A 27,898-nucleotide genomic window follows, 5' to 3' on the forward strand; every position below is an offset into this window, starting at 1 on the left:
ATATGTGCATGCTACATCTTTGCTTTATTTCTTTAGCTTTCCTATAGAAACATGGCACTGATTATGGCATGTTTGTGAAAATGTAAATTTTATTTCATAAATACAAATATAATGCATACATGTCACCATATCTAGTTCTACTCAATAAAACATATGAAAATGTAGGTAATATACCAGTATAAAACAAAGCTTCTGTTATTTGGATTGTACAATGTATGTCATCCTACAATATTTTAGACTGAAATTGTACTCAAATAGCATTGAACAATAAAGGCAATGGGCTTTTTCATGAGGGCAGGAATGTAAATTAATGGCCATTGCACACTAAATGATTTCCATATTTGTAAAGAGGTCAGCATGAATATAATGAAAACAAATCAACAGGACAAAAATCACACAACATGTATGACATACATATATACATACAAATAGTATGGTGCAGGACAGTGATGCATGTTATTTTTGCATAGGTCAGAAGAGATGAGACTTTAGGCAATAAATATAGAAATTCCTGTTATGCTCAAGTACATGACAGGATTCAAGCACTTATTGGTGGCATGCTGTTACCAATGGCTGTTACACACTTTCAACTGGACAGCGCATCCAGATAGGGCTATAGCAATGCACTTTATAGGTAAGGTAACTATCAGTTTTTCACAACGTTAGAATCACTCGATTTGAAGACCGCAAAACTTTCTCGCTTTATTTCAGAGCTTTATCTCCCTGAGGGGAAAGTTTAAAAATAAAACAGAAAAAAACATACACAAACCAATTGTAAGTATTGTTTGAAAGGCAAACAATTGTTGCATGACTGACACAAGGCACCAGCAAATTGTGGTCATTTGGGACCTTTGGTGTGATCATATTCACAGATAGTGCATTACTGATGAAAGTATCCTCTCCAGTAGCCACAAAGAATCAACAAACAACATTCTGGGCCATCTGGAAAACATACTACAGAATTTTCAGATGCTCTTTTACATATATTGCATATATGCATACCTCTGTCTGTTTCACAGACCGACAGTCCATTCTGTTATAGAATGAATGTTATAGAACTCTTTAAAAAAATATTTGGTCTAATCTGTGTTGAATTTCTATATCAATTAAGCATTTGTATGATTATGGCTTTATCCACTGTTCAGCTATATTGCCCAGTTTTTCCCTTCCTGCATTCACTAAACAACTAACTTTGCATTGGAGGCACTGTGAGTAATCATAGAGAAGGTGCCAAATGTATCTTTGGGAGGAGCTGACAGTATTTCCATGCCACTTGTGTTAAGAGTATTTTACACTACAAGACAACTGTGGTTTGTTCAAGGATCCAAAGCATTAGGCATTACACAATTGCATTGTTATAAAGGTAGAAAGTAAATTCAAGGAAGGCAGAGTACTTTTGGACAAACAGTACGTTCCAGTGCATGTTATTTTTCTTAGGAAAATATCAAATATAAGGAAAATAAAGACAGAACATTTTTTTTTCACAAAGCCTCATGTTCCTTGAGTCTTTTCTGGCCCATTAAACCAACAGTATTCCCTGGATTTTCATTTTCACAGAAGGCTTTGCTTCCTTGTTTTCTTCCTTCAGTCTTCAGCAGCTCAGGTACTGGGGTTGAAGCCCACCCAGGAGTCATTGATGATCATAACACTGAGCGCCTCCATCTTCCTTTTTGGCTGGCTCTCCGAGTCCTCCCCTCCCTCCATCCCCTGGGGGGCATCAGAGGTCGGCTCCATGGCTACCAGACCTCCTTGGGTTTCCCTGCTCAGCTCATCCAACAAAAGGTTCTGCTCAGGTTCTGTTGTCGTCACTGAGTGAATGACAGTTCCTGGAGCCTGGGAGACCGACTGTTGCCCAGCGGCACCGACAAGCGTTAAGGTCGTTGTGGCTGGGCCTAATGACGTGGCTGGGCAGGTGCCGTCTTGGACAGGGGTTTCGCTTTGGAGGAAGTCTGTCGTTTGGTTATTTCCCATGACGAGCGTCACCTGCTCGCCGGATGGCACCTGCTGCATAAGGAGGTGAGGGGAAGCGATCAGGGTCCCGCTGGCGTCTACGGTGGGCCCCACGGGCACGAGCTGCAGCGTGACGATCTGAGTGGCAGGACTCTCTGCCTGGCCGTCCTGCTGGGCCTGGGGCTGCATCAGAGTTCCATGCTGCAGAGTCACGCTGTTCTCTTGCTTCTGCCGGAGGCTCCCCAGGAGCTGCGCCGTGCGGAACACGGAACCGTGGCGCCCGGGCTGTAGCGACTGCACGTTCTGCAGAGTCCGCAGCATCTCCGCGGAGACGATAGGCAGGTGTTGCTGCTGGATGAGGCCCAGGGCCCGGCCAGTCTTGTTAGCAACGGTTCCACTCGCTGCTTTCTGGCCGCGTTGACCTCCGTTCACAGTCCTGCGACGCACAGGGGCCTTAGCACCCCTGGCTGAAGGCTTTGTGGCAGAACTGGACAGTCTCGAAGGAGTGATGGCAGTGGGTTTCTTAGGAGCCTCTTGGTCACTTGAGGCTTCTTCGTCGTCCACATCATCAGAATCTCCACTGTCATCTTCGTCATCATCGTCATCGTCATCATCATCATGGTCAGCTTCATGCTGCATATCACTGTCACCGCCTCCACCATCATCATCGTCGTCGTCTGTGATGTACACCATGTCTTTAGGCAGCTCCGCAAACTGGTACACCAGCCTCTGACCCTCCACCTTATTTAGGATCCCACGCTGGTAGTAGTATCTGCAATGACGAGCAACAGAAATCAGCACAGCAGTATTTTCGGTCTACCAAACATTAAGGTATTGTACAATCTATCCTCCTTTTTATTGTTTTGAACACAAATTGTAGCAGAGAACTTGAAATTACACTTGGTTTTTTTTAATCAAATCTATAAAAAATGTGATACCTTCACCACCTGCTCTATGACTTACCTCAGTGCTCTGCCCATTGTTTCATAGTTCATGTCCGGTTTGTTTTTATGCTTTCCCCAGAGCTGGGACACTGCTTTGGAGTCCACCAGCTTAAAGATGCCCTTCTCCTTGTTGGTCCACTTTATGTACCTGGGACAGGCTTTCCTGTCCTGCAGCAAGGCCATTAAGAATTCCCAGAGGTACAATGTATTTCCTGCGCCAACAATAAAAACAATAAAATAAAATCAAAAGCAAGCTGGTATTATAGGTGTGATGTGAGTGTATTTGCCGTTAATCTTTCTTATTGCACATTCATGGCTAACAGAGAAAAGGATTCTATACCTCGGCCATCTTTGCTTTTCTTTATGTTGATGTCTGGAATAGGGGAACGCGTTCTTTGACGTCTTGGTTTTCTTCCTGTTGAAACAGTAAACAAAATGTGTCAAACATTATCCACTGAGGGCCGGTATCTAGTGTGGGGATTTAGACTAGTCCTAGACCAACTACCTTTTCTCCATAGAGCTCTGCATTGAAGTTCTTTTCCATGAACTGGAAACTTGTTCTTAAAGGCTACACCACGTAACTGAAACATTCCACTTGCAGAGTAGAACAATAGTTTTTTAATGTACTTGCCACGTTCATGTCTGGTGCAGCCAGTTACATTGATTATAGTCGAAGTTAATTGTTAGAGCATATGCTCCACAAACAGAATGCTTCAGTTACAGTACGTGTCTCTTGTAGCCTGCCTGTTAGTGTTGAGTTTGCTTTAAATGAAGAGTTTGCAACTCTGCATGTGGGCCGAATCTTTTTTAGTGTATAGAGCACCTTTTTTGGTCTTTGGTTGCTGAGAGACTGTTTCAACCTCAACGTCCCTCGGAAGCTGAAGCCACTGTGGTTGTCCCTGGAGACCGTCTGACAGGAAGGACACCTGGTTAACTGGAGTGGTGAAGACATCGCTTAGGAAAAATTGCGCTGCAGAAAAATTGGAATGGCTAGTGGGCATGCAAGAGACATACAGGGTTATGCATTATGCAAAAAAAAAAAAAAACTTTGGCAAATATGCACGGTGACAGTGTCTTGAAAGGTATGGTCCAGACAAACAATCATGTCAGTCCACTAATTCCACATAGTGTTCTATATAGGATCAATATCTCTACACTTCTTGATGAATTATTATCAATGATCCAAAATGAGATTAAGAAAAACAAATTCCCCCAGGGATGTGTGCGAGACCACCACAGGCAGACTGTGACTCACAGAGGTGTTTCTCATCCAAGGTGAGGTTGAGTGAGGATGGGGAATCCATGTTGAGCAAAGCTTCAGCAGCTTCTATAGTCTCCATGGTGTCTTCCTCCCCGCTCTGAAAGGCCTCCACTACAGACAGAAAGAATGAAACAGACTTTAGTTGGCTTCTTTCAGTCACCCTCTAATAACCGAAATGAAGTTTATCTAGGCACGCCAGATGTGAAGTTCAGAATATAAATCATTTTAGAGCGCTGAACACTGTATTTCATACGCTGCGTGTAAACAAATTCTCCCACACTACTTCTCGTCACTCCCATGCGTAATTCATATACTTTAAATAGGTTACAGATGGGACCATCAGATGTAAACAGTTAGCCACTTGATGCAACAAAAGCAGGTAAGTTGTACTAAGTAAACATTTTCGTCTACAAATATGCACAATGCTTATTTGCGGTCGACACGAGTAGAAATAAACAACTTTCTCTATCGAAATGAAGGGTAAACGCCGGAATTTAAAGAACTTCGATTGCTACAATGACGCATCGACACCCCACTGGCTACGTGCTAGCACAGCTAACCTGTTAGCATTGGAGTCTGACTGTCCAGGCCTGAAACTTTGCTTACTTCCGATGAACGGAGAGGCCTCAAAGTACTGAAGTTATATATGAAGTTTGGACGGAAATTCCTTTTGTCAAGTGGATGATGTTGGCAATCCAGCTACGATGGTTCGAGTTGGTCCAGCTGGCGCACGACTGACGTCAATATTATGTTCTAGCTCACTTCCCTGGTCCATGTGCGAACGACGAGGGGTGGGGTCTGCTCCCTAGGTCTAGCAGCCAAGTCGAGCACACAAACTCCACAAAGGGAGGGAATTGTGTCCCAACGGCTCTATTTGCACAGGTGAGGTCTTTGGCGAGGACAGCCATTATTAAAAACCGTAGAGAATTTGTCTTGACAAATATTTACATCCCTGCAACACCCGTTGTTCCTCATTGACATTACCAGCAACATGCGATGACAGGTCAGTTTAAAAAAAAACTTCCTTGTGTCACCATCAACTTAAAGAATGAAATTGTTTTATTTTTATTTCAACATTAGCCTCTCTATGTTGGCAGAAGATCCGCTCACCTCCTGGCTAGCCTGCAAACAGGGCCTCATGCCAACAAGGCCTAAGACTACTACAACTGATAGACAACACATTGAACTGGTATTTTAGGCTTTATCTGAAAACGACTTTTCTTGTGCTTCTTATATGACCCTTATGGAATATGCCCTGAGGTTTGTTCCCAGCATACACATTTGCATGCTTATCCAGCAGGTCAGTGAGCCTGGTGCCTCTGCTTTTGACCAGCAAATAGAAGAGTGGCATACAGCAAACAACCAGCAAGGTAGGTTTTTTGTTCATCATAATAATGCATCCAACCATTGTATTATTGCTGTAGCCACCTCTGAAAAGTTAAGCCTCTGAAATGCTCAGTCAGTATGAAGTGATAGCCTACAGCTTTTTTTAATAAAAAGGAGAAGAAGGATAAGATAAGACAACCAACAACTATTGCTCCCTTGAAATGCGAAATCTTTAAAAATCTACCTATCTAATCTACTACCATGGCATCAGCTTTCAAATCTTTTCATATGGTCACACACAAACACAATGGGCCCACTGCAGTCAAACAAAGTATGGTACCTCCGTAAAAAACTAATTTGAATATTCTATTTCGGACATGAGGAGGTAGTGCGACGCACCTGTCAGGGGAACATCTTCCACTGTGTCATGGTCGAACGTTCCCAGGTGAGCGTGGGTCAGCTGTTGGTCACACACCAATCCAGAGTAGCCGAGCAGATGGGAATGTGGCACCTGCTCCACAATCACAGCAGGAAAAGCAGAAGGATCCTCGAACTGAAATCGTGCGCACACACACACACACACACACACACACCACACATACGTACTTTATTAGGACAAAACCCAATACCAGCTGTTGCCAATCTGTTGCTATTTGTTAAACGTATTGCTCATTTGTTGAATCATGCTAATTTGTTTTAGTGAAAACAACAGCCAAAAGCAGAATAATATATTACTGTTACGGTTACATTCAGATCTCTAATGTTTGAAAGGTCTGAGTTGTTGGTAGATATACAGTTGGCAAGTTTAGGGGAAGTATTTCAGGGTCGTATTTACCTGCTGAATGTGTTCTGGGTTGCCAACCATCTCTCTTTCTAGCTCAATGGTATGAGCTGCAGCTTCCATGTTGTGGTGGAGGGGGCAGTTCAGTGGGTCATTGCAGTCGGCCTCTTAAGCATGTAGCATACCTCAACCAAAGTTTCCACACCCTACTGTACATAAGGCCTCAGGCCCTCAGCAGCTCTTTGCAAATACTTCACGAAATCGTCCGCTGGAGCAAAACTGTTTACAATCCATAGATTTTGTTTGTCAACGAGGTACGGCGGAGTAGTTCCCTCTTGAAAGTGGGAACAGATGATAAGAGAGGAGAGTGTGGCTAGAACCTGTCAGAACACACACAGAAAAAACAGCCATTAGAGACAACAATCCACCATGGAACGGCACCAGTGTTGTGCCTTACTTCGGGTGTTTAAACAGGCAAATGTTTCAAGCACACATCAGATGATAAGCGCTTTGAAATTGCACATCAAGGAGATGTGTCGGCCTTCGCAGAGCATATATATACAGAATCATTCAGACGTGCAAACCAGAATAAAACTGTCAAAGCCCAGCAGCAACCACTCTTTCTGCCGAGCGATTATTTTTTACCCCCGCAAACCCCCCCACCCCCATCGCTCTTTACCTTATCTCTGTGCCGTGCTTTTCCGCAGGGCTCTGTAAACACCATTTGTTCTCTCCCTCCATTTCTGTTTCTCTCTCTCTCTCTCTCACACACACACACACACACTCTTTTGCTCTCTTGTTGCTTATCTGGCTCATAGACACAGCACACGAGAAAGAGGAAGGAAGTCTCTGCGTGACGTCAGAGAGGAGGGGAAGCGAGCAGAGGCTGCAGGCAGCTGTGGTCAGGCAGGCCAGACTCAGGCAAAATGTCACTGCCTCTCTATCTGGCTGAGGTGTGTGTGTGTGTGTGTGTGTGTGTGTGTTGGGGGTGGGGCAGGGGGTCTATCGATGGTCCTGTTTGTGACCGTTTATGGCGTAAACGCTACTTGTGAAAGCGCCGGCTGCATTGCTCTGGGGTTGATCTTGGGGAACAAGAGGGAGAATACATAATAAGAAAAGCCCTTTAGATTCCAGCTGAATGTTTTTCTTGAGGTGATGTTTGGTAGATCAATCATGATGCATTTTCTGGTATTTGGTATGGCACAGCTGAGGTTGAGCAACAGCCACTCTGCTTTCTGTCTATCCTTCCAACTTTAAAGATTACAGCACATTCCTCTTTTAAGCCCATCACCAGACTGACAAATCAGATCATGATCATGGAAACGCAAAAGCCTGCCCAGCAACCGCACAAGGCCTACACGCAAAGGTCTCTCAGTACATTTCTCTGCACTTATTATCTTTTCCCATCCATCAAGACTACTTGCCTGGGCCCACCCTCCATAAACATTGCGTAGAAATCCAGAAAGCAGTACACATCAGCACAAAAGTTCCTTTTTCTTCACCTAGGGGTATAGGTGTTGTTAAAGGCACACTGTGTGAGATCAATGCGACGGCTGTGTAAATACCACTCACCTCATCACGAGCATTTATGACGTTTAGGGGAATGACCCGATGAAAGTCCGGAGTTATCAATGACCATTATCTTGTTTTAGCTTGTACCAGACCATCCAGTTGGCGTCTGTTTTTTTTCGTGCACTTCGCCTTTCTCATGTGTTTATGTTGTTGAGACGAGTAAAACTTTCTCGCGGTCTTTTATCTCCTCTGCCTACCTGCTCTCCCCCATTCCTCTCTGGCTCACCACTCCCTCCTGCGGTGTCAGGTTACAGAGCGTAAGCATGGTGACCTCACCTTGACGACCAGCCTGCTGCTACAACTCACCTGAGAGCACGCCTATCAGGGCCTTTTACAACGCCTCTGCCATTAACCCTTTAGGGGCAGACCTCCCTTCTTGATGCTTCACCACTGAATCAGGCCTTGTCTAAGTCTAATCTTCCAACATGTAGGCTATATGTATGGTCATAATAATATGACTGTAGTAGTATACATTAATATTGCAATAATATGACTACAAGTGTACTATTATATTATTACTGACGGCTATTAAAATAGACTGTTTAGATGCATATTTGCTCTGTACTCCTTCAGTGTACTTGTTAACTGTGTCTTCGTGGAGAGGTCATGTATGGCCGCTCAGTTCAGCGTGAACAGCTTGAGCTATGGCAAAGGTCGTTCTTGTTGACTAGTGAAGAGTTTTGCTTATTCTGTCTCTCAGGTAGAGGAATACATTTCTGGGTGGTATCTAGTGTACGATGGAACAAATTCCTTTGCAGTAAGACATTTCCATAAACCGTTGTAAAACGGTTATTCTTTAACATCATAGAGCAGTGGTGGTTTTCGCCCCAGCGTCTATCTGAAGCTCCCCAACGCATCTTTGCTGCTGCGGAGCTGCTTTTAAACACTCACTGCGGTGAAGAGAGAGAGAGAGAGCGCGTGAGAGAGAGAGAGAGAGAGTGTGTGAGAGAGAGTGAGCGCAGGCTCATGTGAACAGAGGAGCTTAGTCCCCGGGGTTTACTGGAGTGTCTTACAGCGGCTGCCTGCTGCTTTTGTGCCTGCTACACGCGTTATATGTTTGCCACAACTGAAGGAGAACAGACCAGACAGAACTGAAGTCGAAAGAAAGCTGCTGTCCCACTCACCTGCTCAAGATAAACTAATACCAAAAATGCTGTACGGTAGAAAGTTCTAGAAGGGTAGAGAGTACAGCATGGAAATTTCACTATGAAACAGCAACCTCCTGTTTTCATTCACCTGAAACTGTGCTACGTGGCCCACACACACATAACGGATAATCACACACACACACACACACACACACACACACACACACACACACAATTATATATTTAGGTGCTGTGGCCTGGGTGTGAGGAGAGAATAGCCCAGACAAACAAGCCGTTATCACACAGGAAGCACTGTGGGCCTGCTGGCTCTGCCAGGCGTTGCACATGGAGCAGATGTGAGTCCCCATCGGTCCCCCTAACGGGACCCCACCTGCACACATGACTTCACTTAGCATCAGCTCAACACAAAGCAATAACCCCCTAACCTTAACCTAGTCCGTTTACATGTTCATAATGTATAATCATTTAACTGATGCTTTAATCCTTATGTAAATATACTGTAATTTTTTTTTAATTAGTGTTGCGTCTCTTGGGTGTCAAATCATGACCAACCCATTTCTTAACCTTGCTTTACCAGTTGGGCAACAGGAGCACAATAAGAACTCGGCTGCCAATATGCTGTCAGACAGTCATGCGTGTTGCTTGTTCTCGAAATTTGACTGTAGCCATCGTGTTTGTGTATTGGCTTGAACAGTTGCATTTGAATGAGCTATGCTCAAGTCTTGACCTGATGAATTTGCGTGGATAATGAAAAAACAGGGGTCTGCGTGGCCCATCACACAGAGCAGTGCTGAACATGTCCCCTCAGGCTAAACAGCCTGCACATGATTATCAGCAAACATTAGCTAGTGTGTAATTGAGCGACGGCAGCCGCGTACAAGAAAGCTTTGGAAACTGTCACATGAAACTGAAGATGTAGCAGCAAAAGGCAAACATTTTGCCGACCAAGCAGAGCACCCATTGTTATGCTAGGCAGCCCCTCATGCTCCCCCCTCCACCCACCCACACACCTCCACCCAGCCCATGTGTAAGCATAGCTACAGCCGTGCCGGGCCGACGGCGGTGCAAAGTGCTTATCAGCAGTGGTTTGTGCTGTCTCTGCCATCCTGTTATCAACCTTGGCCTATTTATTTCTCTCTTGCTCTATTCCATCCTATTTTTTGCACCCTCTCTCTTCACCTCTTTTGCTCTGTCTCTCTTTCTCTCTCTCTCTCTCTCTTTCTCTCTGACTGTGTCTCTCTCCATTTCTCTCTCATCTCTCCCGTCCCATTTTTCTTTCTCTCTCTCGCTATCTCCATCTCTGTCAACCCCTCTCGCCATCTCTTCTTCTTGTTCTCTCTTCTCTCCTCTCTGTCTGTCCCCCCCCCCCACCTCTCTCTTTTCTGGGTGGAGGTGTTTTGATGATACACCGAAGCCTCAGTGAGCTTGTCCATCTTCACATCCCTTCAGGGAGGCTTCCTCATCAAGCTATGGCCTTGTATACATCTCACACATGCACATTGCAGTGAAAGCACATCAAAGCAGTGGAACATCTCTTTACTCTAGAGGCAGGTGCAGAACCATGTACGTGTGTGTGCATGTGTATGTGTGTGTGTGTGTGTGAGAGAGGGAGAGAGAGAGAGAGAGAGAGAGAGAGAGAGAGAGAGAGAGGGATATATGGTAGAGCATACTGCTCCATACTGTTGCTGCAAGTGCAAAGCCATGTAGCTCACGCAGTGCAAGTTTTAGTAATTCACTCCAATTTAAATAGAGGAGCCCCATGGAACAGACAAGGATTTAGCAATTCATTCTAGGTTAGATGACGCTATTAAAAATGTGTGTACATATTTTTTTTGTGAATGTATTCATCAACTGTGTTTTATATTCCTCGGCTTGTTTTGAAACTATTTTTCAGATACCGAAAATGAGGTATGCCTAGTTTAGCCACTCTAATAACGTACAATATAAATTTTGGTCACTATGGCTTATCCGATGTGTTTGTTTTGAAAGGGTACATAAACGGTTCAGAGACTGTACATATGTAATAGGTAGCCTCTAGTGTAAGTACACTCTTTACTTACAACCACAGATACAAGAACAAGAATAGCCTACAGCAACATCACAGTGTGTGAACACAAACACACAGACAAAGACTGACCAAGACCTAGGAAACATAAGAGTTTGAATAGACCTATTTCTCAGCAGCCATTTTGACATGAAATAGTAGGACAAGCCCAGGTGTAGCAGAATCATAACCTTAATTAATGTCATTGGTAACACCTGGGCCTGCCATATATTTCATGTCAAAAATGTCCATGCAATGGGCTAGACAAGACTAACAAGGCACAGGTGGGAAATGAACAAGGGAATAAACCAGGGAAGAGAACAAGACCCAGGAATGAGGGCTGGAGATATGGGGAGCATTTATATTCAGGTAGCCGCTTACAGCGACAATTTAAGCGCTCCACAAATTGGCTACGACGTGAGTGCGATCACTTGCCACGCACATCAGTGTCGAAATTGCGCCAAAACCGGCAAGCATTCTGTTAACAATGGAGCGGTGCCGACAAAATAGAATTGAGTTGTGATCTACACAGCGGTGTGGCAGAGCTTGATACTGCTGTGTGAGCTTGTATTGAAAACAGTGAGATCTAATCAACTGTGTAATCAAATGTTTAAAGCAGTGTGCGCCCCACTTATGGCGGCCCCTGTGTGCTTGTGCATACTGGACACAGTGCATACTGGACATCATACGATGCATTTTGCCATTATGTGAATCCCAGCATGCGTTCCTTTATGTGAGCACTGTATGTGGCTACCTGAAGACAAACACACCCAGGGATACAAGAATAAGAAACCCATAAGGGTAAACAAAGAAGCACATGGCACAAGACACAGGAAGTAAACAAAGGGCAACAAGAAGTAACATGAGCTGGCATGATGAATACAAAATAAAAGGACAGACAGGGAAACACAGGAAATCAGGACAAGACTCTTGCAACATATTAGTACACCAGGGCTCAATTCTGAACCCTGTAGGATACGTCACATAGAGATTAATATCACATGCTAATTACAAACAGTGTAACAGTGAGGCCTCTATGGCCAGACTATGCTCGTTTACTGCCTGGTTAGTGCAATCATTACCTCTGTGGGATAAATTATATATGTAAGCCATAGTAAATGGTTAATACAATGAGAAACATATAAAATTTATCCCACACCTCCCCTGTTGCTATCATCCTAACATTAGTAAGCAGATAGGCCCACACTTTGTATTGAGATGTGTGTTCCACAGGAATCTAGCAGTTCATCTCAATACTGGTGTATTTGTGCAAATGAATAGTACAGGAAAACCTTCCCTTCCTTTTCTAAACCACAGGGGGACAGTTTGCATCTGAATCCTCTAAATATATACACATGTAATCTCTTATTTCACCTATTACAGTAATATTCTTATTTTAAACGTCAAACGTCAGAAGTTTCAAATCTGTAGAGTTAGTTCATTATAAGTCCTATTTAGCAACATTTGAAAATAAACATTCTTTCATGTGAAAGTAAATGGTGCGATAGTGAGCGACTTTTTAACATCAGCCACTTCACCACAGTGACGAAACTGAGGAAGCTTCATGCACAGTGTGAAGTCTATAGATTCTAAGTTTCTTAGATGACAAACATGCTCCCACTGAGCACTTTCAAAGTCAAAACAAAGATGACAAGCCATCATGCCTAAATGAATCAAATCACATATTTCAAATCAGAGACTATTTCAAAACATACATCCAACCACGCGTTCACATATAACACATCAAATAGATTATTTAGCCTGAGTGAGATATCTTCTACATGTTCAGCTCTATTGAGAGTTACTAAAGTGTTAAATATGCTCAAATGTGCAGCCCTTTTGTCAGAGTGATGTTCTGATAATCATCTACCCATGTTGGCATAAATATTTAACTTCTCTCCCGCTCTCTCTTTGTGTGCAGGTTGCATATGGTGTAGACTACAGGTGCTGTGGATTTGGTCCTTCTGTTCTCTCTGGTGTCTATAGTCTGTGTTTAGGCCGGGCGTATCAGCAGCCATACTGTAGGACTTATTCTATGATTGATCCATTGTTCTAAAGGCAGAACATACCATGGCGCGCACTGCGTTGACACATGGACTGCACAGTAGCTTTCACTTTCACTTTAGTTACAGCCTTAGAAGCACAAGCTACAGTATGCACACACACACACACACACACACACCTAGAGATGCATACCGTTCTCCAAGTACACTAGTTCAACTTTTTTATTTGACTTGATATGAAATGTGTAAGCACAGTACCTTTAGTGGTGAGTCTAGTGCTGTGTGTTATTTTCTCCCCCTGAGAGAGAGAGAGAGAGAGAGAGAGAGAGAGAGAGACAGGACTGCTGTTGTGCTGAAGGCCACAGCGTGTGTGGTTGGAAGAGGAAGTGAGGCCAACGCTGCTGTTATGTGGCTCTGCACAAGCCCCGCCCCTGTGGCTGCTCGTGTGTGTGTGTGTGTGTGTGTGTGTGTGTGTGTTGTGCAGTTCAGGTAGAGGGGGTTTGTGAGGGCAGCTGATAGGCCTTCTCCACCACGCTCCATGCTCCAGGTGTTGAGCTGTTTGGAGCGTTTTGACCAAATATGATTTGGTACAGAACCGGAAAAGTTGGTTTGGAGCTGACATCAAATGATCGTTGTTCTTTTCATGTGAACCGTAGTCAACTGCAGCCAGCTGTAGTTCAGATTTGCATGCATGGCCTTCTGTTGGTGACGCATCCTTGGTTCTGCTCAATCAAAACTGTTGGAATTGTAGGATGGTTTTCTAGATGGTTCCCTTTTCTTTTGTTTCTAATTTTTCTTTTGTTTCTCTCTATTATTGATAGGTGTTCCAAATTATATGTTCCAAATATAAAACACTTTGAGCTGCATTCTGTGTATGAAAGGTGCTATACAAATAATGTGTATTATTATTATTATTATTATTATTATTATCATTAGAGTGATTAGATGACACCATGGTTGAAAGAAATCTGAATGGGAACAGTTCTCTCTTGAGAAATGCCCTGAGTGGAGCAGAACAGACTGTAGCCACCATTACAGTGGGGACCCATCAGATTTGTGTGCTGAAACGCCAGGCCTATGTGTACTGTATGTCCGGTGTGTGTATGTGTCTAACCTGAACACGTTTATCAAAGAGAAGTAGTGAACCTCCTTAAAGGAGAAATCCAGCGAGTGTTCTCGAGGTCACCAAGGACTGTTGGTATGAAAAAACAATTGATGTTACCTGCAACAGCCAGCAGTTAATGCAGCCAGGCAGCTACAGTGCTGCACTCTGGGGGCATGTACATGGGAGCTCACAGACATGCCCCCAGAGTGCTGCCTGGCTGCGTGCTTTTTTTGGGGGGTGGGGGGGGGGGGTCATACTGTATGTGTGATTGGTGTGATTTTTCCAGGACAATGAAGTCACATGTTTACTCTGAGGTTAGTCACTAAAGCACATACTTACTGTGCACACAGAGGCTCACGGCTTTAGTGTCCATGGCCGTCCCCTGAATTGTTACTGTCCTATACTCATCTTGGTTTGCTCAGTGGAAGTTATTTCGGGGCAAGTACTTTTTTTGCAGATTGTGTGTTACAGTCAGTGTCAACAGTGCAAATAAATATATAATATGTTATAAAATTATTTTGGATGGATTGGATGATGGATATAAAAGTGAAACAGTGCTTTTTTACATCCCCCAATACATTGCAGTAGTATCAAAGTGACAGCAGTTAGAATGTCAAGACAAGGACATTTTGGTCTTTTATTAAAGACGACGAAACTCTCCTCCAGCCCCTGGGAGCAATCCCTTATGCCACACTGCCATGGGTGGACCTTGGGGAAAATGTCTCCATTTGACCAGCTGGGGGCGCCCTTCAGTCTGAGCCAAGGGAATTCTGTCTGTCATTTTGGCAGCAAGCTCATTTAATTGGTTTCTACTCTGTTTGCTGTCCCAGACAAGTGATATATGGAGATACAAGGGCGTTGCAAGGAATTCTGGTCCGTCTGTTAAGTCTCAACCTCTGTGTGTGCATCTCCGAAATCTGTGCTGGCTTAGATGAGCTGGGATTTATGATGTCCAGTCACGCTAAAAGACAGACATATTCATTTTCAAAATATATTAGTCTGATATTTATAGAGATAGAATTAGTAGACTAGGATTATGTCACCTCTTCTAGGAAGTATTTAGGGAAAATAGTCAATTCCAAGCCTTGAATGTTTTTTTTCCTGGAGTCCTGATATGAAAACATGGAAAATGAGGTCTGCATTCCTTTGAAGTGAAACACCAAAGGACTGGACACAAACCCACAAACAAACGGTGTTGATATTTTCAGACTAGAAATATGGAGGCATATGCTCCTCATGTTCAAGAGGAAGTAGAGATGCAACGTTAGACATTACTGGTTGCAATAGATGAGGCAGAACCGCTTTTTACACTTAATAATATATGAGCTCTGCATAACACTGCAGCATATTTCTTCCTGTGTGACCAACGTTTTTTAAAGTTGGCCTTTACAGTGTCTGTTTGACGAACTAATCGACTGTGCGTAGATTAACTGCTAATACATTCTTAGAGAATACATGCCCTAAGAGTCGTCCATATGTCCAAATGACAAAGCCCTTTTTGCTTGAATATGCTTCATCCATCTGCCTGGAACAGTGAAAGAAGGTGCCACTGCCTACTCCAATGTTTCTTTTCTTTCTTGCATTCTTTTTTTGAGGACTTCTTTATTGTTCTGTTTGATTTAAACAATGGTCAGCAACAAAATACAGCAATAACAAATAAGGATAATAATAAATAAAACCGGGAGCATCCTCTTCTGATTCTGGATTCCTTCTCTCCCAACGCTTCATTTCTCTGTTGGGTTCAGCATTGGCCCAAATCCTCTGGCTTTTCACTGCTTCGGCATTTTTTCCTGCAAAGTGTTTGAACTGCTAAGCCAAAAGTATGCAGGACTATTTTCACTCCTCTGTCCAAATGTTGGTGTAACATGTGCCAGATGTAACTGGGTGAACCCTCCCAGATTGTTCACTCCTTGTGCTTGTTGCGATGGCCAAATGAACGTGGAGACAATTCACTGAACAGGAAATGACTTTGCCTCATACGGACTCTCAGGTGTGTGATTAATCTAATTGGCTGAGAGTTTGGTGTGTTCTGAGCAACTCAGTCATTAGAAATCTCATTAAATTCACAATAGATTTTAGTTTATTTAAACTTGTGAAAAAAAATAGGTTAGAATGGCAGGCTCGTTTTCTCGGTCAACAGTGGGAAATCTGTTGGATAAATTGCCCCCTTCCTCTCCATATTTCAAATCACACAGTCACATGCTGACAAGAGCAGGGGTGAGAGAAGGGAATGTGGATTGGATACACAATGAATTCAAGGCTATAGTCACAGAATGATGTGGAAGAGGAAGAAACAAAATCTCTCAGAAGAGAATAATAAGGCCTTAGTGAAATTGAAAATAAATCAATAGATATAAAGGCAATGCCATGAGTTGATGAAAAGCAGACTGAGATGAAAATTGGAAATGACATACAAACTCACACAAGATATCTTGAGGTCACAAGTATTTGGAATGTGTATAGCGATAAATGGAAATATGTGGTGTGTGTGTGTGTGTGCTTGCACGGGTGTGCGTGTTTGTGTGTGTGTGTTGTGCACAGGCACACACCCATGTGTGTGTGTATATGCATATATTTGCTTAAGTGTGTTTGTGTGCGCGTACGTGATTGCACACACCCATATGTGTGTGTGTAATGTATGTATGCTCGTGTGTGTGTGTGTATGGGCTTTAAGAAATCGGACATCTCCAAACCTCAAAGATCTGGAAGCACTCTGAACCGCTGAGATGCTGGCGTGTACTCCTTGCTAAGGTATTCTTCTAAGATAGAGTACAAGAGGTCACAAGACTGCACGGCTCTGTGTCTAATAAAAAGCTTTGATGTTAGAACGGCTCTTGCTGAGTTTTCAGTTGGTATGTGCCTGCTCCTCCATAAACGGAGACGTTTTCTACATTTTTATCATGTAGTTCTTCTCTGTGGCCCAAAGAATTGCATGTTAAATATTTTTGCCATTTCTTTTTTTATTATTATTCATATTTCTCGTTTCACAATCTGTGCTGGGCAAAAGACAAAGCAAGAAAGAACTATCCCTGTTCAACCAACCCTGTTCAGAATACCTTTTTCTGGTTTTAACAGACCAATAACATGGCTAAATACGTGCTACAAATTGACTTGCCCCCTAGACGTCTCGGACAGTGTCTCAGGGCATGCAGGGATTTTTTTCTGTCCATTTTCTAATGCTCTTATTTTTTGCCCTCGAGTCACGACAACGAGACAAAACACAAATTTAGCAGTAAAAGCGAGAGGCGTCTCTTGTCCTCTTCTACTGGACCCCTGAAGGCAATCGCTCCACGAGATCTTTGATTGGCTGGAGAGGGTCAAAGGGGAGCCCTGATTCGATAAAGAGTGTTGACTGGGGACGGAATGTTTTCACAAAGACCAAGCGAGAAGAGGTCGACGCTGTTCGCCTCAGTGGTACTGTTGTTCTCAATTTTACAGTCGGAGGGTGGGGGGAGTGAGGGAGGGGGGGCTGTCTACAGACAGCGTCTTTCATGCTGTAATATGCTGAGCATGACGATCAGTCAGTTGAAGTGAGGAGGCGGTGGGGGGTGGTGGGGGTGGGTGTACCCAGGTCAAGAGAAGGCGCTATGTCCTCGTTCCTTCTCACATGACAGCCTGGAGACACAGGCATGTAAAACCCATGACATTCAGAGGGATACGAAGAAAGTCAGTGTTTGTTTCCAGGGCTTACATCTAGATCTTCCCCTGTCGATAAACACTAGTCGATACGCACAAACTTTTGGATCTAACTGGGACATTTTGCAATCTTGATTTAGCTTATAGTGTGGGTATTGCATTCGTTTGGCTAGAGTGGCTTATGGGGACTATCAGATTGTTCCCAGAGGTTATGCTGAACTCTTGATCTTTTCTTTTCTTTGGCCTAGACTAACCCCTCATGAGATCTGATGATTATTTGGGCAGCAGAATGAGGTGATGACAGTTCTCTGGGTTGAATCAGCCCCAGTATGCTAGTCTGAGCTTAAGATACTGTTGGAGCACCACATGCTGTCTCTGCATTGGTCCAGAGCCCAGATGCACTTCAGCGTAAGTGGGGCGAGATCCATTTCGGATGTCGCAAGTCACATTGAACAAAAGAACACTACACTGCCACTGCCCATTACACTACCACCGCCCACTACACCGCGGCGCGTATACAAATGTTTTCTCATCCTGTGTGTATGAGGCCACTTGTTAGTTGTTGATCTTGGCTGCACAGCCTCCTAGATAGACTGCATGCTCCCTCTAATACAGCTTGTGTGGAGTTAGCCATCACATCAACAACAGCAGCCTGGGACCTGGGCCTGCTGCTGGGGCCGGGAGCATGGAGCCATTAGTTATGCCTGCTCTATAGCTCTCTAGCTGTGTGGAGCAAGTGGTCACCGGGAGCGTGGAGCCATTAGTTATGCCTGCTCTAGCTCTCTAGCTGTGTGGAGCAAATGGTCACAAGAGACTGATTGGAGAGCTAGAGAAATGCCTGGTCTTGGGGACTGAACGAGCAATGTGTGTGTTTGTGTGTGACTGTGAGCAGGTTGTGTTTGTGTCTCTCTCTCTTTCTTTCTCTCTCTCTCTCTCTCTCTCTCTCTCTCTCTTTTTTTTCTCACTGTGTGTGTGTGCGTGTGTGAATCTGTTCACAGCGTAAAAGAGCTTTGCTACTCAGCCTTCTTAGCCTTGGTAAATAAACATCAAAGAATTAAAACACGGACATCCTGTGGCTGTGGAGAAGATGTCTAATCCTCTCAAGTGTGCCTACAGCAAACACATCTGAAGAGCAGCCCACACGGTCCGGGCGCGCCGTAACCTTGGAAAGATATTCACGGTGATGCTTTTGAAATGACGGAAGACAACACACATTGCCTTAGAGGAACAGCATTTGAATGTTCACCACACTGGTGAACATTCAGACACAGACACTGATTGGCCCCCCTTCGGACTCTTCACTTTTGCTCTCCGGGATGTAATGCTAATTGCCTTGCCGCACGCTACCTTTGCCCCCCAAAAAAACCCAAGTCCTACCTCCACCTGACCTCATTCTGTCAGTTCTGTGTCCTTCTCCTGGCGTCAGCTGTCAATTGAGCGTCATATGAATTGAGATTCCTGATGGGTCTGACATTAAGAGACGCTTCAAAGCCAGATCATGGATCAGTTTGACACCTGTCTTCTAATGATGCATTATTCATGGCCCAGGCAGGCGGGCAGGCAGGCAGCCTCTTTCCTCTGGTCGGCAGTGGAGCACGTGCATCATAGACAGCTTTCGAATAGAGTAACCCCTACTCAATTATGCTGAGGTTGACGGTTAGAGTAGCCTAGATCACAAGTTAGCGATCAGGAGTACTACTCTCCTTCTGCTAACGGCTCTGTGGTTTTACAGGATTTAGAAATAGTTTGTGAGCAATTGCTTTGGCTTTTATTGTTTTATTGTGTTTTTGGTAAGAGCAATGAAAAGCTTGGTTTCAATAGAATGTCCTTGTATTTGCAGACAAGTTATAAAATGGCGACCCTTTAGAGACACAAGTGTATACATCAGTAATCTTTTCGGTAACACCTTACGTGGATAGTCCACCTACAGAGACTTTGGTTCAGATTTGCTCATAGATCATTGGTTTAGATTCAGGTTCGATATGTAAAATAGTTTGGTGATAATCTGAGCATCTGTAGATAATCTGTGGGTGGACTGTTCAAGTAAAATGTGGCCATCTTTTCAAATATACTTACAAAAGGTAACTAATATGAAAAATGTCTTCTTATCATGGAAATACACTTTATAATGACATCAAAAGTTTATGGTTGTTTGAACATTTATGATATGATACTTTTTAAAAGTAGCGTCATATATTTCTTTAAACAATTAAGAGCTGCTATTAATTTCTCAAAATTAAAACTAAATATTCTTATTAGTTTACCATCAATTCATCAAATCTGGCTTGAAGGTCATTTCCGATTTGACAGCACTAGACAAACTCATTAAGTTGGGCAGACACTGTACAACGTAAGTCCCATCCACTGATTCAGCTGGACCCAACAAACTTCAGAATTCAAATTGCTGTTTTGTTGTGCAGTTTTCAGCAGGCTTTTGATGCCCGATTAGAAGACGAAACAATCAGTTTCGAACCGATCGGGTTGAATTTCTTGCATGCCAGGTGTATTGGCAGTGTGAGCACAGCAAATGTGGCAGATTGAAATGTGCCATGTGAATTATCATGTACACAGCAAAGCAAATGTGCACAGTGTCTGCCCTGCTTTAAACATGGCTTCCATTTAAAGGAACCACATTGTCCCACACAGTAGAAATGAATGTTATGCTCTCACGGTAAAAGTGCATACAAAAACTTATGTAAAACATTTGATAAAGAAAATACACCCTCCCCACATGTTTTCAGTGTGCATATCCACATTCAATAACCTTTTCCTTAATTCCCTACTTACTGTAAGTTGGTACTACAAATGCTTGTCAGATACTATAAATCCATAGGGAGGCCTTTGGGTCAGTAAGTGGCTGTCCTAAGACATTTTATAAAATCGGCACTCGGTACAACATAACGCCTGATTCTTTGGCAAGAATTATTCACAAAACGTCTATACATTGTGTCTGTGGTAATTATGGAAAATATTCAAGGAGCACTTCAGATAAATAGGGCCCGCCGCCTCTTAATTATATAGATTCATGTTTGAATTATGACATATAATTCATAATTGATGGTTTGACAAAAACATCAGAATTTAAATCAGTAGAGTATAGAGAACATGGCTGATTGAGTGCTTCTGAACACACAGTTCTTGTAGGAACAACAACTGGATCACTCAATCAAAATTATATTCATATGCCCTGGAAAAGAACCGTATATCTGTAGTTCTGACCCAAATCTCCAGCTGTCCTTATAATCGGAAATCAGCCATATCTAAAACAGCTAGAGGCCAAAATATGGCCCAAAGGTTCCCTGCTTCAGTCAACACAAGCAAAGAGCCACGAACATGTACTAATATTACTATAACACATTGCATTCCATGTACAGAGACCAGTCAAAACAGAGATCAATACTGTTGCTGAGAGCTCCACGTCATTGGAACCGAATGGAACAAAACAAACTTAGTTTTAACAATACCTGACCTTGTGTTGTGTTGTTAACGTCGGTCCACTGAGGATAACACAATCACTCCCTCCTTTCCCAGGTTCTGAGTACTAGAAAAATAAGGCTTTAAAGTTCCTTTAAGTATACATTTCTGTAGAGGATCTTTGGTATTGGTGGCATTGGTGAAGAATCCCACCTCCAATGTTCACATAGTCAGTCTGGTCAAGGAATGGGGCGATGCGGGTGGGGAAAACGATCTTCGCAATGGACAAGAGCCTTTTTGAAGAGTTCTGGAGTCAGTGAAGTGCCTTTGGACTTTGGAGGTGACATAGGGCGGGGGGATCGTGGGGTCATGGGGGGGGGGGCAGGGGTCATGCTCAGGTAGAGGTGTACTTGTTGGTGACGCGGGAGTTGCTCTGTTCCGAGGCCCGGTCTGTGGGCTTGAGCTTCATGCAGGACTTCTCGTCCATGGACAGCATTTCAGGGGGCAGGCACCAGCAGCACAGGCACGACTGAGGCACGCAAACAATCAATACACAACACAACAAACAGCAGACAACACAACAACAAAACACAACAAACACAACAACAACAATAAATAAATCAATCAATCAATCAATCAATACACAGCACAGCAAACAACAGACAACACAACAACAATCAACCAATCAATCAATACACCACAACAAACAACGACGACACAACAACAACAATCAATATACAGCACAGCAAACAACACACAACACAACAAACAGCACAGGGCCCAACAAACAACATACCACACATCACTCACAACTTACAATAAAAAGACATGGAAAACTTGACAGTGCAGCTCAAATGTTATATTACACTTGTTATATTACATTTATACTATGTGTATAAATTCAGTTAATATTCTTTCAATATCTGCTACAATAATGGTCTCACAGAATGTTATCACTACACAGACTTCTAACAACATTTAGAAATATGAAAGTGAAGTGTAGCAATAAAACCAACCAAATGGTTTATTCAAGTGAGCAGAAATGTCAAACAACACAGGGAGACTGATAAGAAGTTTTTACCCGGAAGCAGCTCTTGAACCTCTTGCTGACCATATAAAGGGCGATGGGGTTGATACAAGAGTTCACAGAAGCCATGTTTATGCCAATGTAGTCCAGAACGAGAAAGAAACTGTGTGCAAGAGATAATGTTTGTGCTTACAAATATACATACAGATCCGGGGAAATTATATCAATGCCACAACCATAAATATCACATGCTAGCAGTGTTTAAATCAAAGAGGATATTATGACTATGTTTGGGAAATGGATATACTCTGTGACTGTGAAGTTTAGCTCATTTATATTATGTATCCTTGATCTGCTCTTAACTGCACTGAAAAATTAAGAGGAGTGGAGAACCATATTTTCTGTGATGAGACAGAAACAGATCACAGCTGCTGTTATCTTCGTGTTTTCACCCCATTAAAAAAGCTTTCCATGGAAAACTGGCCGTCTTTGGATGCCTCTGAACACCTGGCTTAAGAGACTAAAATTCAGACTGTCCATAGTGTACGAGTATCCATGCCCAGTTGGAAATAAATGCAGTAGTTTCCGTATCAAAAATGTGAAAGCTGTAGGTTGTGGAAAATGCAACTGTGTGTACTCTTTCCTTTCCTCAGACACTTGAAAATGTACTCACTTGATCCCTTCCACATCTGAGCGCATATGAAGGATGAATCATATGGGACTATACATCTCTAGTGATCTACTGCCAGTGTGGGATGTTACAAAGACTATGCTCACAGAAACAAAACATGTGACCATACGTATCCATTGTATGTTAACAATACCAGATTTCTTCTCTATTCTTCACCTCTAACTTACTGTATACCAGGCCTATTATACCAGAATTTTTCACATACAGTATATTTCTGTTTCTCAAGGTCACAAAGTACTGTCAGTACGGGAAAAAAAGCAGTAACTCAAGTTAGGTAGTAGAACCAATTTTTTTCTGTTTTTTTTTCTGACAGTACTTCATGACCTCGAGAAACAGATCTACAGTGTGTGAAAAATCGCCAATTGCAGGTTTACCTTAGTACATAATTCACAGGGACTTAACACCACATGTCCATCTCAAAGGCCTCTATATGCATGACTGTTAGCCCTCATGCTAAATGCAAATTAACTGAAACAAGGTTTCAGCTGCCTGAACTGATCTCCAACTGACCCTTCCGTCCTTAAATCCCTACTAAAGTATGTCAGTTGTCTTGCAAGATTTCTTTTTTCAGCTTTATCTTTGCAAAACGCCCTTTTCTCTGGGCGTTGTTCTCCAGGGCATTTTTCTGTAATTCTGAAGAAATCTACCCTGTCTCCTTAACATATTGTGTTCCCGGTCATCTGCCCCATCAGGGGGTACCTCTGAGAGGACTCACCTGAGCAGCTCACAGCGGTTGGGGTCTTCCTCGTCGTAGATGGTGAGCTTGAGGATGCGGCTCAGGTGCAGAGGGAGCCAGCACAGAGCGAACACCAGCACCAGGCAGAACACCGTCTTGGCCACCTCCCGTCTCTGTGGACACACTCTCCATTAGCACGCAACCAACCCTGGGATCAGTAAGTGTGTATGCCTGCATTTCTTCGTGTGTGTGCATGTGTGTGTATGTTAGTGTTTTTGTTTGCGTTTCTGTATGTGTACGTGTGTGTGTGTGTGTGTGTGTGTGTGTGTGTGTGTGTGTGTGTGTGTGTGTGTGTGTGTGTGTGTGTGTGTGTGTGTGTGTGCGTGTGTGTATGTGGGTGTGTTTTTGTTTGTGTTTGTGTTTGTGTGTGTTTGTTTATGATGGTTTTCACAGATGTGTTTGAGATAAACATTCTTAACGTCAAGGTCAAATGGGGACTGTGTGTTAGACCAGACTAAACAAACCGCCTGTTACACTTATGCTTGTCACCAAATAACCCATTTGAGTGGAAAAACACCTACCAATGCTGGAGTTAATGAATGGATACTGAGAGGTGTGTGTGTGTGTGTGTGTGTGTGTGTGTGTGTGTGTGTGTGTGTGTGTGTGTGTGTGTGTGTGTGTCCACAGACCTGCTTGAGGTGGTCATTAAGGGCAATCTGCATGCCGTTCTTCTTGCGTAGCATCTCACAGGTCATGAGTGTGTAGAAGAGGGCCGTGCAGGCCAGTGGCATGCAGAAGTAGACGCTAAAAAGCCACCAGTCTTTAGCTGACTTGTAAAACTATAAAGAGAGCAAACAGCATGTATGTTAACAGCATAAAAGTCCAGTTAAAGGAGAAATCTGGCGAGTTTTTACATACATCTCAGCTTCTGGAGGTCACTGAGTACTGCCGATATGAAAAAAAAGCTAAAAGAATTGGTGTTACCTAGCTCGAATTGCTACAGCCAGGAGCTAATGCAGCCAGGCAGCTCCAGCACTGCACTCTGTGAGCATGTACATGGGAGCTCACAGACATGCCCCCAGGATGCAGCACTGTATCTGCCTAGCTGTGTTAGCTGCTGGTTGTAGCAACTCAAGCTAGGTTACACCAATTGTTTTCGAGTTTTTGTACTGGTGACCTTGAGAAATAGCCTGGCAAGCCAAACTACACAGAAATGTATAGTGAAGACACTCCCATGCAATGGAATGTCATATTGTTTTGAAAGGTCCGAACACATCAAACCAATCTCATATTGAAGCCTGCGTCATATGAAAACATTGTTAAAAGATACAAAGCAGATCTTTGATGTTTGACACAGTACCGTTGTGATCAGTTTTCATAAAGCAATCAGTCTTCATATCAAGGGGTAAATCACGGCTTTGAACTTTGAGTTCTGTTTTGGCTTGTTAATGGTAAAAAGCGGTGGAGGGGTTAAGTGTGGATTTGTACCCGCATGAAGTCGGTTTTCTGCATGGGATGCAGCAGGCAGATCCTGAGATGCTCTCCTTTGTAGTCCATCGTGATCATGTCGAAGGCCACGGCCTCTGGAGCCGCCAGCAGGATGGACAGAACCCAGATCAGTGTGATCTCGATAGCGGTCCATTTGGGCACCCCGATGCCCTTTATGCGGTTCCAGGAGGCCACAGCTCGATACCTGCAAAGGAAGAGCCACAGTCAAGAAAAGGCATTGTATCTGATATCATAAACTATGAACCACCCCCACCATCATCAATTTTAGATTTTAGATTATTACCTTGTATTTAGTTTTTTTGTTTCTGTCTATTGATTGTCTCTTTATCTTTTTGTTTTGTGACGACTGCTTCATATATTACTATAATTTTTATTTAGGATCCACTTTGTATTGTTATTACTATTTTTTTTTGTCTATTTATTGTTTTATGGTCAATAGTTGTCGTGTGCTATATAAAAAACACCTCGTCTAAATTGTTCATTATTTTATGCAAAAAGAAATCTAAATGCATGAGATGAATGACTTTAAACAAGCTAAAGTGTACTACAAAGACACAACAAATTCTTCATTGACAACATAGTGATCAGACATCATGTTCTTACATTATTTAATTAAAGTAGTAATTGTACTTGAGGAAACAAACAAACTTTTAATTATGTTTTAATTATTGTACCTGTCAATGCTCAGTGCACACAAACTCAACACTGTAATTCCAACCGAAGCTTTTTGCACAAACGGGACCAGTTTGCACAATCCGACTCCAAACGGCCAGTCTTCTGCCAAGAGCTGGACAAGAAATCCACAGTCAGATTCACCACACATGCTATTCGCACCAGCGTTAGTATACTAACATCAGTACAGAATCACCACACATGCTATTCACAGCAGCGTTAGTATACTAACATCAGTACAGAATCACCACACATGCTATTCACACCAGCGTTAGTATACTAACATCAGTACAGAATCACCACACATGCTATTCGCACCAGCGTTAGTATACTAACATCAGTACAGAATCACCACACATGCTATTCGCACCAACGTTAGTATACTTCACATCAGTATCATCAGTATCTCTGCCCACTCACAGGCGTGCTGTAGGCCACTGTTTGGAATTTAGGGGCATAAGTTCTGTACACAAAGAGTGAAATGCCACTGGTAGCCTCAGGGTAACAAATCCAGCAGCTTATTAGATAGCCCACCGATATTAGCCCCCCTAGACCATGCTGCAGCCTCACTCTACCCAGCACACAGCAGCCAGTGCTCTTGGTAATAAAGAAACCAAATTACCCAAATAACAAAGCTAAACACCAGGATAACCTTGGACGTTTCATGTGTCTTCACCAATTATTGGAAACACATGTGTCTGTCATATGTGTATGTGAATCTTTTTAAAAAACACTCTTAATTGTTTGAAGATGCTAAATATTTTGGACAGCAACGTGGTCATAATGATTGGGCAAAGCCAAAGAAGTGGTGAGACTGAGCTGGAATAATAATAAACTTAGACAAAAGTTAGAAACATTATCTGATAAACTCAGATAAACGTTTATATAAGCAGCCACAGCATTCTCAAGCAGTTCAGCAAAACAACACGCCACTCATGTGGATGCATTGCTGAGGGATTTGATGGGAAAATTGATGTGGAACTCAAATTGAGGACACATGTTTGAAAACAGCAAGTGTCTTAACAGAATCTCTCATCATATGGTTCCAAAAACCAATCTTGGGGGAGGGGTGTGTGTGCTCAGACAACAACATTACATGTCAAATATTCAGTGGACTGAGACAACCAAATCACCACTTAAAAACATTTGAGGCTAAGAATACAGTTTGACTAAGGTTATAAATCATGTTGACCTTGCAGAATGTGGTAACACAAAAGTAGGGCAACATTTATTCAGAATCAGTACCCTATACTGTAAGCAAGTTGTTCCCATTCTGATATTGAGAGGTGATTTATCCATAATATTAAACGTAATTATCACAATAAAAGTCTTACCTTGTAAACATTGATGGGGATGGCAATCACTATATGTAACAGATCTCCAAGAGCCAGACTTGCGATAAGGATGTTAGGTCCGTTTCTCATGCATTTGTTATTGTAGATTATTCTCAACAGCGTGGAATTTCCAATTATCCCAACAACAAACACAAGACAGGAGACCACCGTGTTAATGTACTTGAACGTGTCACGGATTTCTGTGGGTCCTGTGCACATGGGAGGCGGTGGAAGTCTAGGCCGCCGAGGAATGGACATGTTTTGACCCATGAACGTGTTTCTGCTGCCTCCGGGTCTTGCGGTGGCAGAGGCGGGTCCCGAGGGGACGTCGTGGGAAACCTGCCGGAGCTGCGGATCAGGTCTGGCCTGAGCGCACACCGCTACACAGTGTCCCGCCACAATAAGATATGCAAACAGTGCGAAATTAATCTTTGCCATTTCACTGCGTGGATTGCTTAATAAAAGAATACGGAGAGGGAAAAAATGCTATCCTACCAAGAAAATATATTTAAAATTAAAACAATGCAATTCCAAGAATCACTCGCGCTAAACTTGGCAAAACATTTAAACTATGTCGACATCAAAATTTGCGTCAATAATAAACACCTAACCTTGAAGGTAAAGTTAGCAAATCATTTGTTATTTTGTAATTTGTTCTTAGAAACTTCCACTTGAGTTTACACTGCTGGCATCCTTCTTGCGACTTGTTGCGCCAAGTTCCTTCACATTGAGCGTTTCCCCAAATGATCCAACCGCTGTTGCTCTTCATTAGGATATTAATTGCGGTGTAAGTAGTTCCTCCATTTCTCTGTGCTTCTGAGGTGTTTTAGATAACGATCCCACT

At 43.0% G+C, this 27,898-nt stretch overlaps 2 protein-coding genes and 1 long non-coding RNA gene across 10 annotated transcripts; 1 reads left to right on the top strand and 2 right to left on the bottom strand.

The window, feature by feature from the left end:
• Positions 1–71: 71 nt before the first annotated feature.
• On the bottom strand, positions 72–13,357 carry LOC134070905 (ETS-related transcription factor Elf-1-like). 8 transcript variants are annotated; one of them, XM_062527415.1, is made up of 8 exons: positions 13,249–13,357; positions 6,317–6,642; positions 5,881–6,034; positions 4,150–4,266; positions 3,718–3,864; positions 3,235–3,309; positions 2,914–3,106; positions 72–2,722 (listed from the first exon to the last, which is right to left on the bottom strand). In XM_062527415.1, the coding sequence occupies exons 2-8, from the start codon at positions 6,383–6,385 to the stop codon at positions 1,600–1,602; spliced, it is 1,878 nt and encodes a 625-aa protein (XP_062383399.1). In that variant the 5' UTR covers positions 6,386–6,642; positions 13,249–13,357; the 3' UTR covers positions 72–1,599. The 8 variants fall into 8 exon arrangements, with proteins under 8 accessions (XP_062383399.1, XP_062383401.1, XP_062383400.1 ...); XM_062527417.1 differs by lacking the exon at positions 13,249–13,357 and adding an exon at positions 7,835–8,029 and having other exon boundaries at positions 3,718–3,804; XM_062527416.1 differs by lacking the exon at positions 13,249–13,357 and adding an exon at positions 7,835–8,029 and having other exon boundaries at positions 3,718–3,828.
• LOC134070908 (uncharacterized) lies at positions 4,941–23,750 on the top strand. The gene is made up of 4 exons (XR_009937000.1): positions 4,941–5,037; positions 5,236–5,344; positions 5,453–5,525; positions 23,556–23,750. It is a non-coding gene; the product is annotated as an uncharacterized LOC134070908 (long non-coding RNA).
• On the bottom strand, positions 19,503–27,889 carry ednrba (endothelin receptor Ba). Its single transcript, XM_062527422.1, has 7 exons — positions 27,055–27,889; positions 25,723–25,835; positions 25,028–25,232; positions 24,229–24,378; positions 23,579–23,712; positions 22,227–22,335; positions 19,503–21,674 (listed from the first exon to the last, which is right to left on the bottom strand). The coding sequence occupies exons 1-7, from the start codon at positions 27,490–27,492 to the stop codon at positions 21,540–21,542; spliced, it is 1,284 nt and encodes a 427-aa protein (XP_062383406.1). The 5' UTR covers positions 27,493–27,889; the 3' UTR covers positions 19,503–21,539.
• Between the last annotated feature and the right edge of the window lie 9 nt (positions 27,890–27,898).

The sequence above is a fragment of the Sardina pilchardus genome, chromosome 23 (genome assembly GCF_963854185.1).
Source record: "Sardina pilchardus chromosome 23, fSarPil1.1, whole genome shotgun sequence".
NCBI classification, from domain to species: domain Eukaryota; kingdom Metazoa; phylum Chordata; class Actinopteri; order Clupeiformes; family Clupeidae; genus Sardina; species Sardina pilchardus.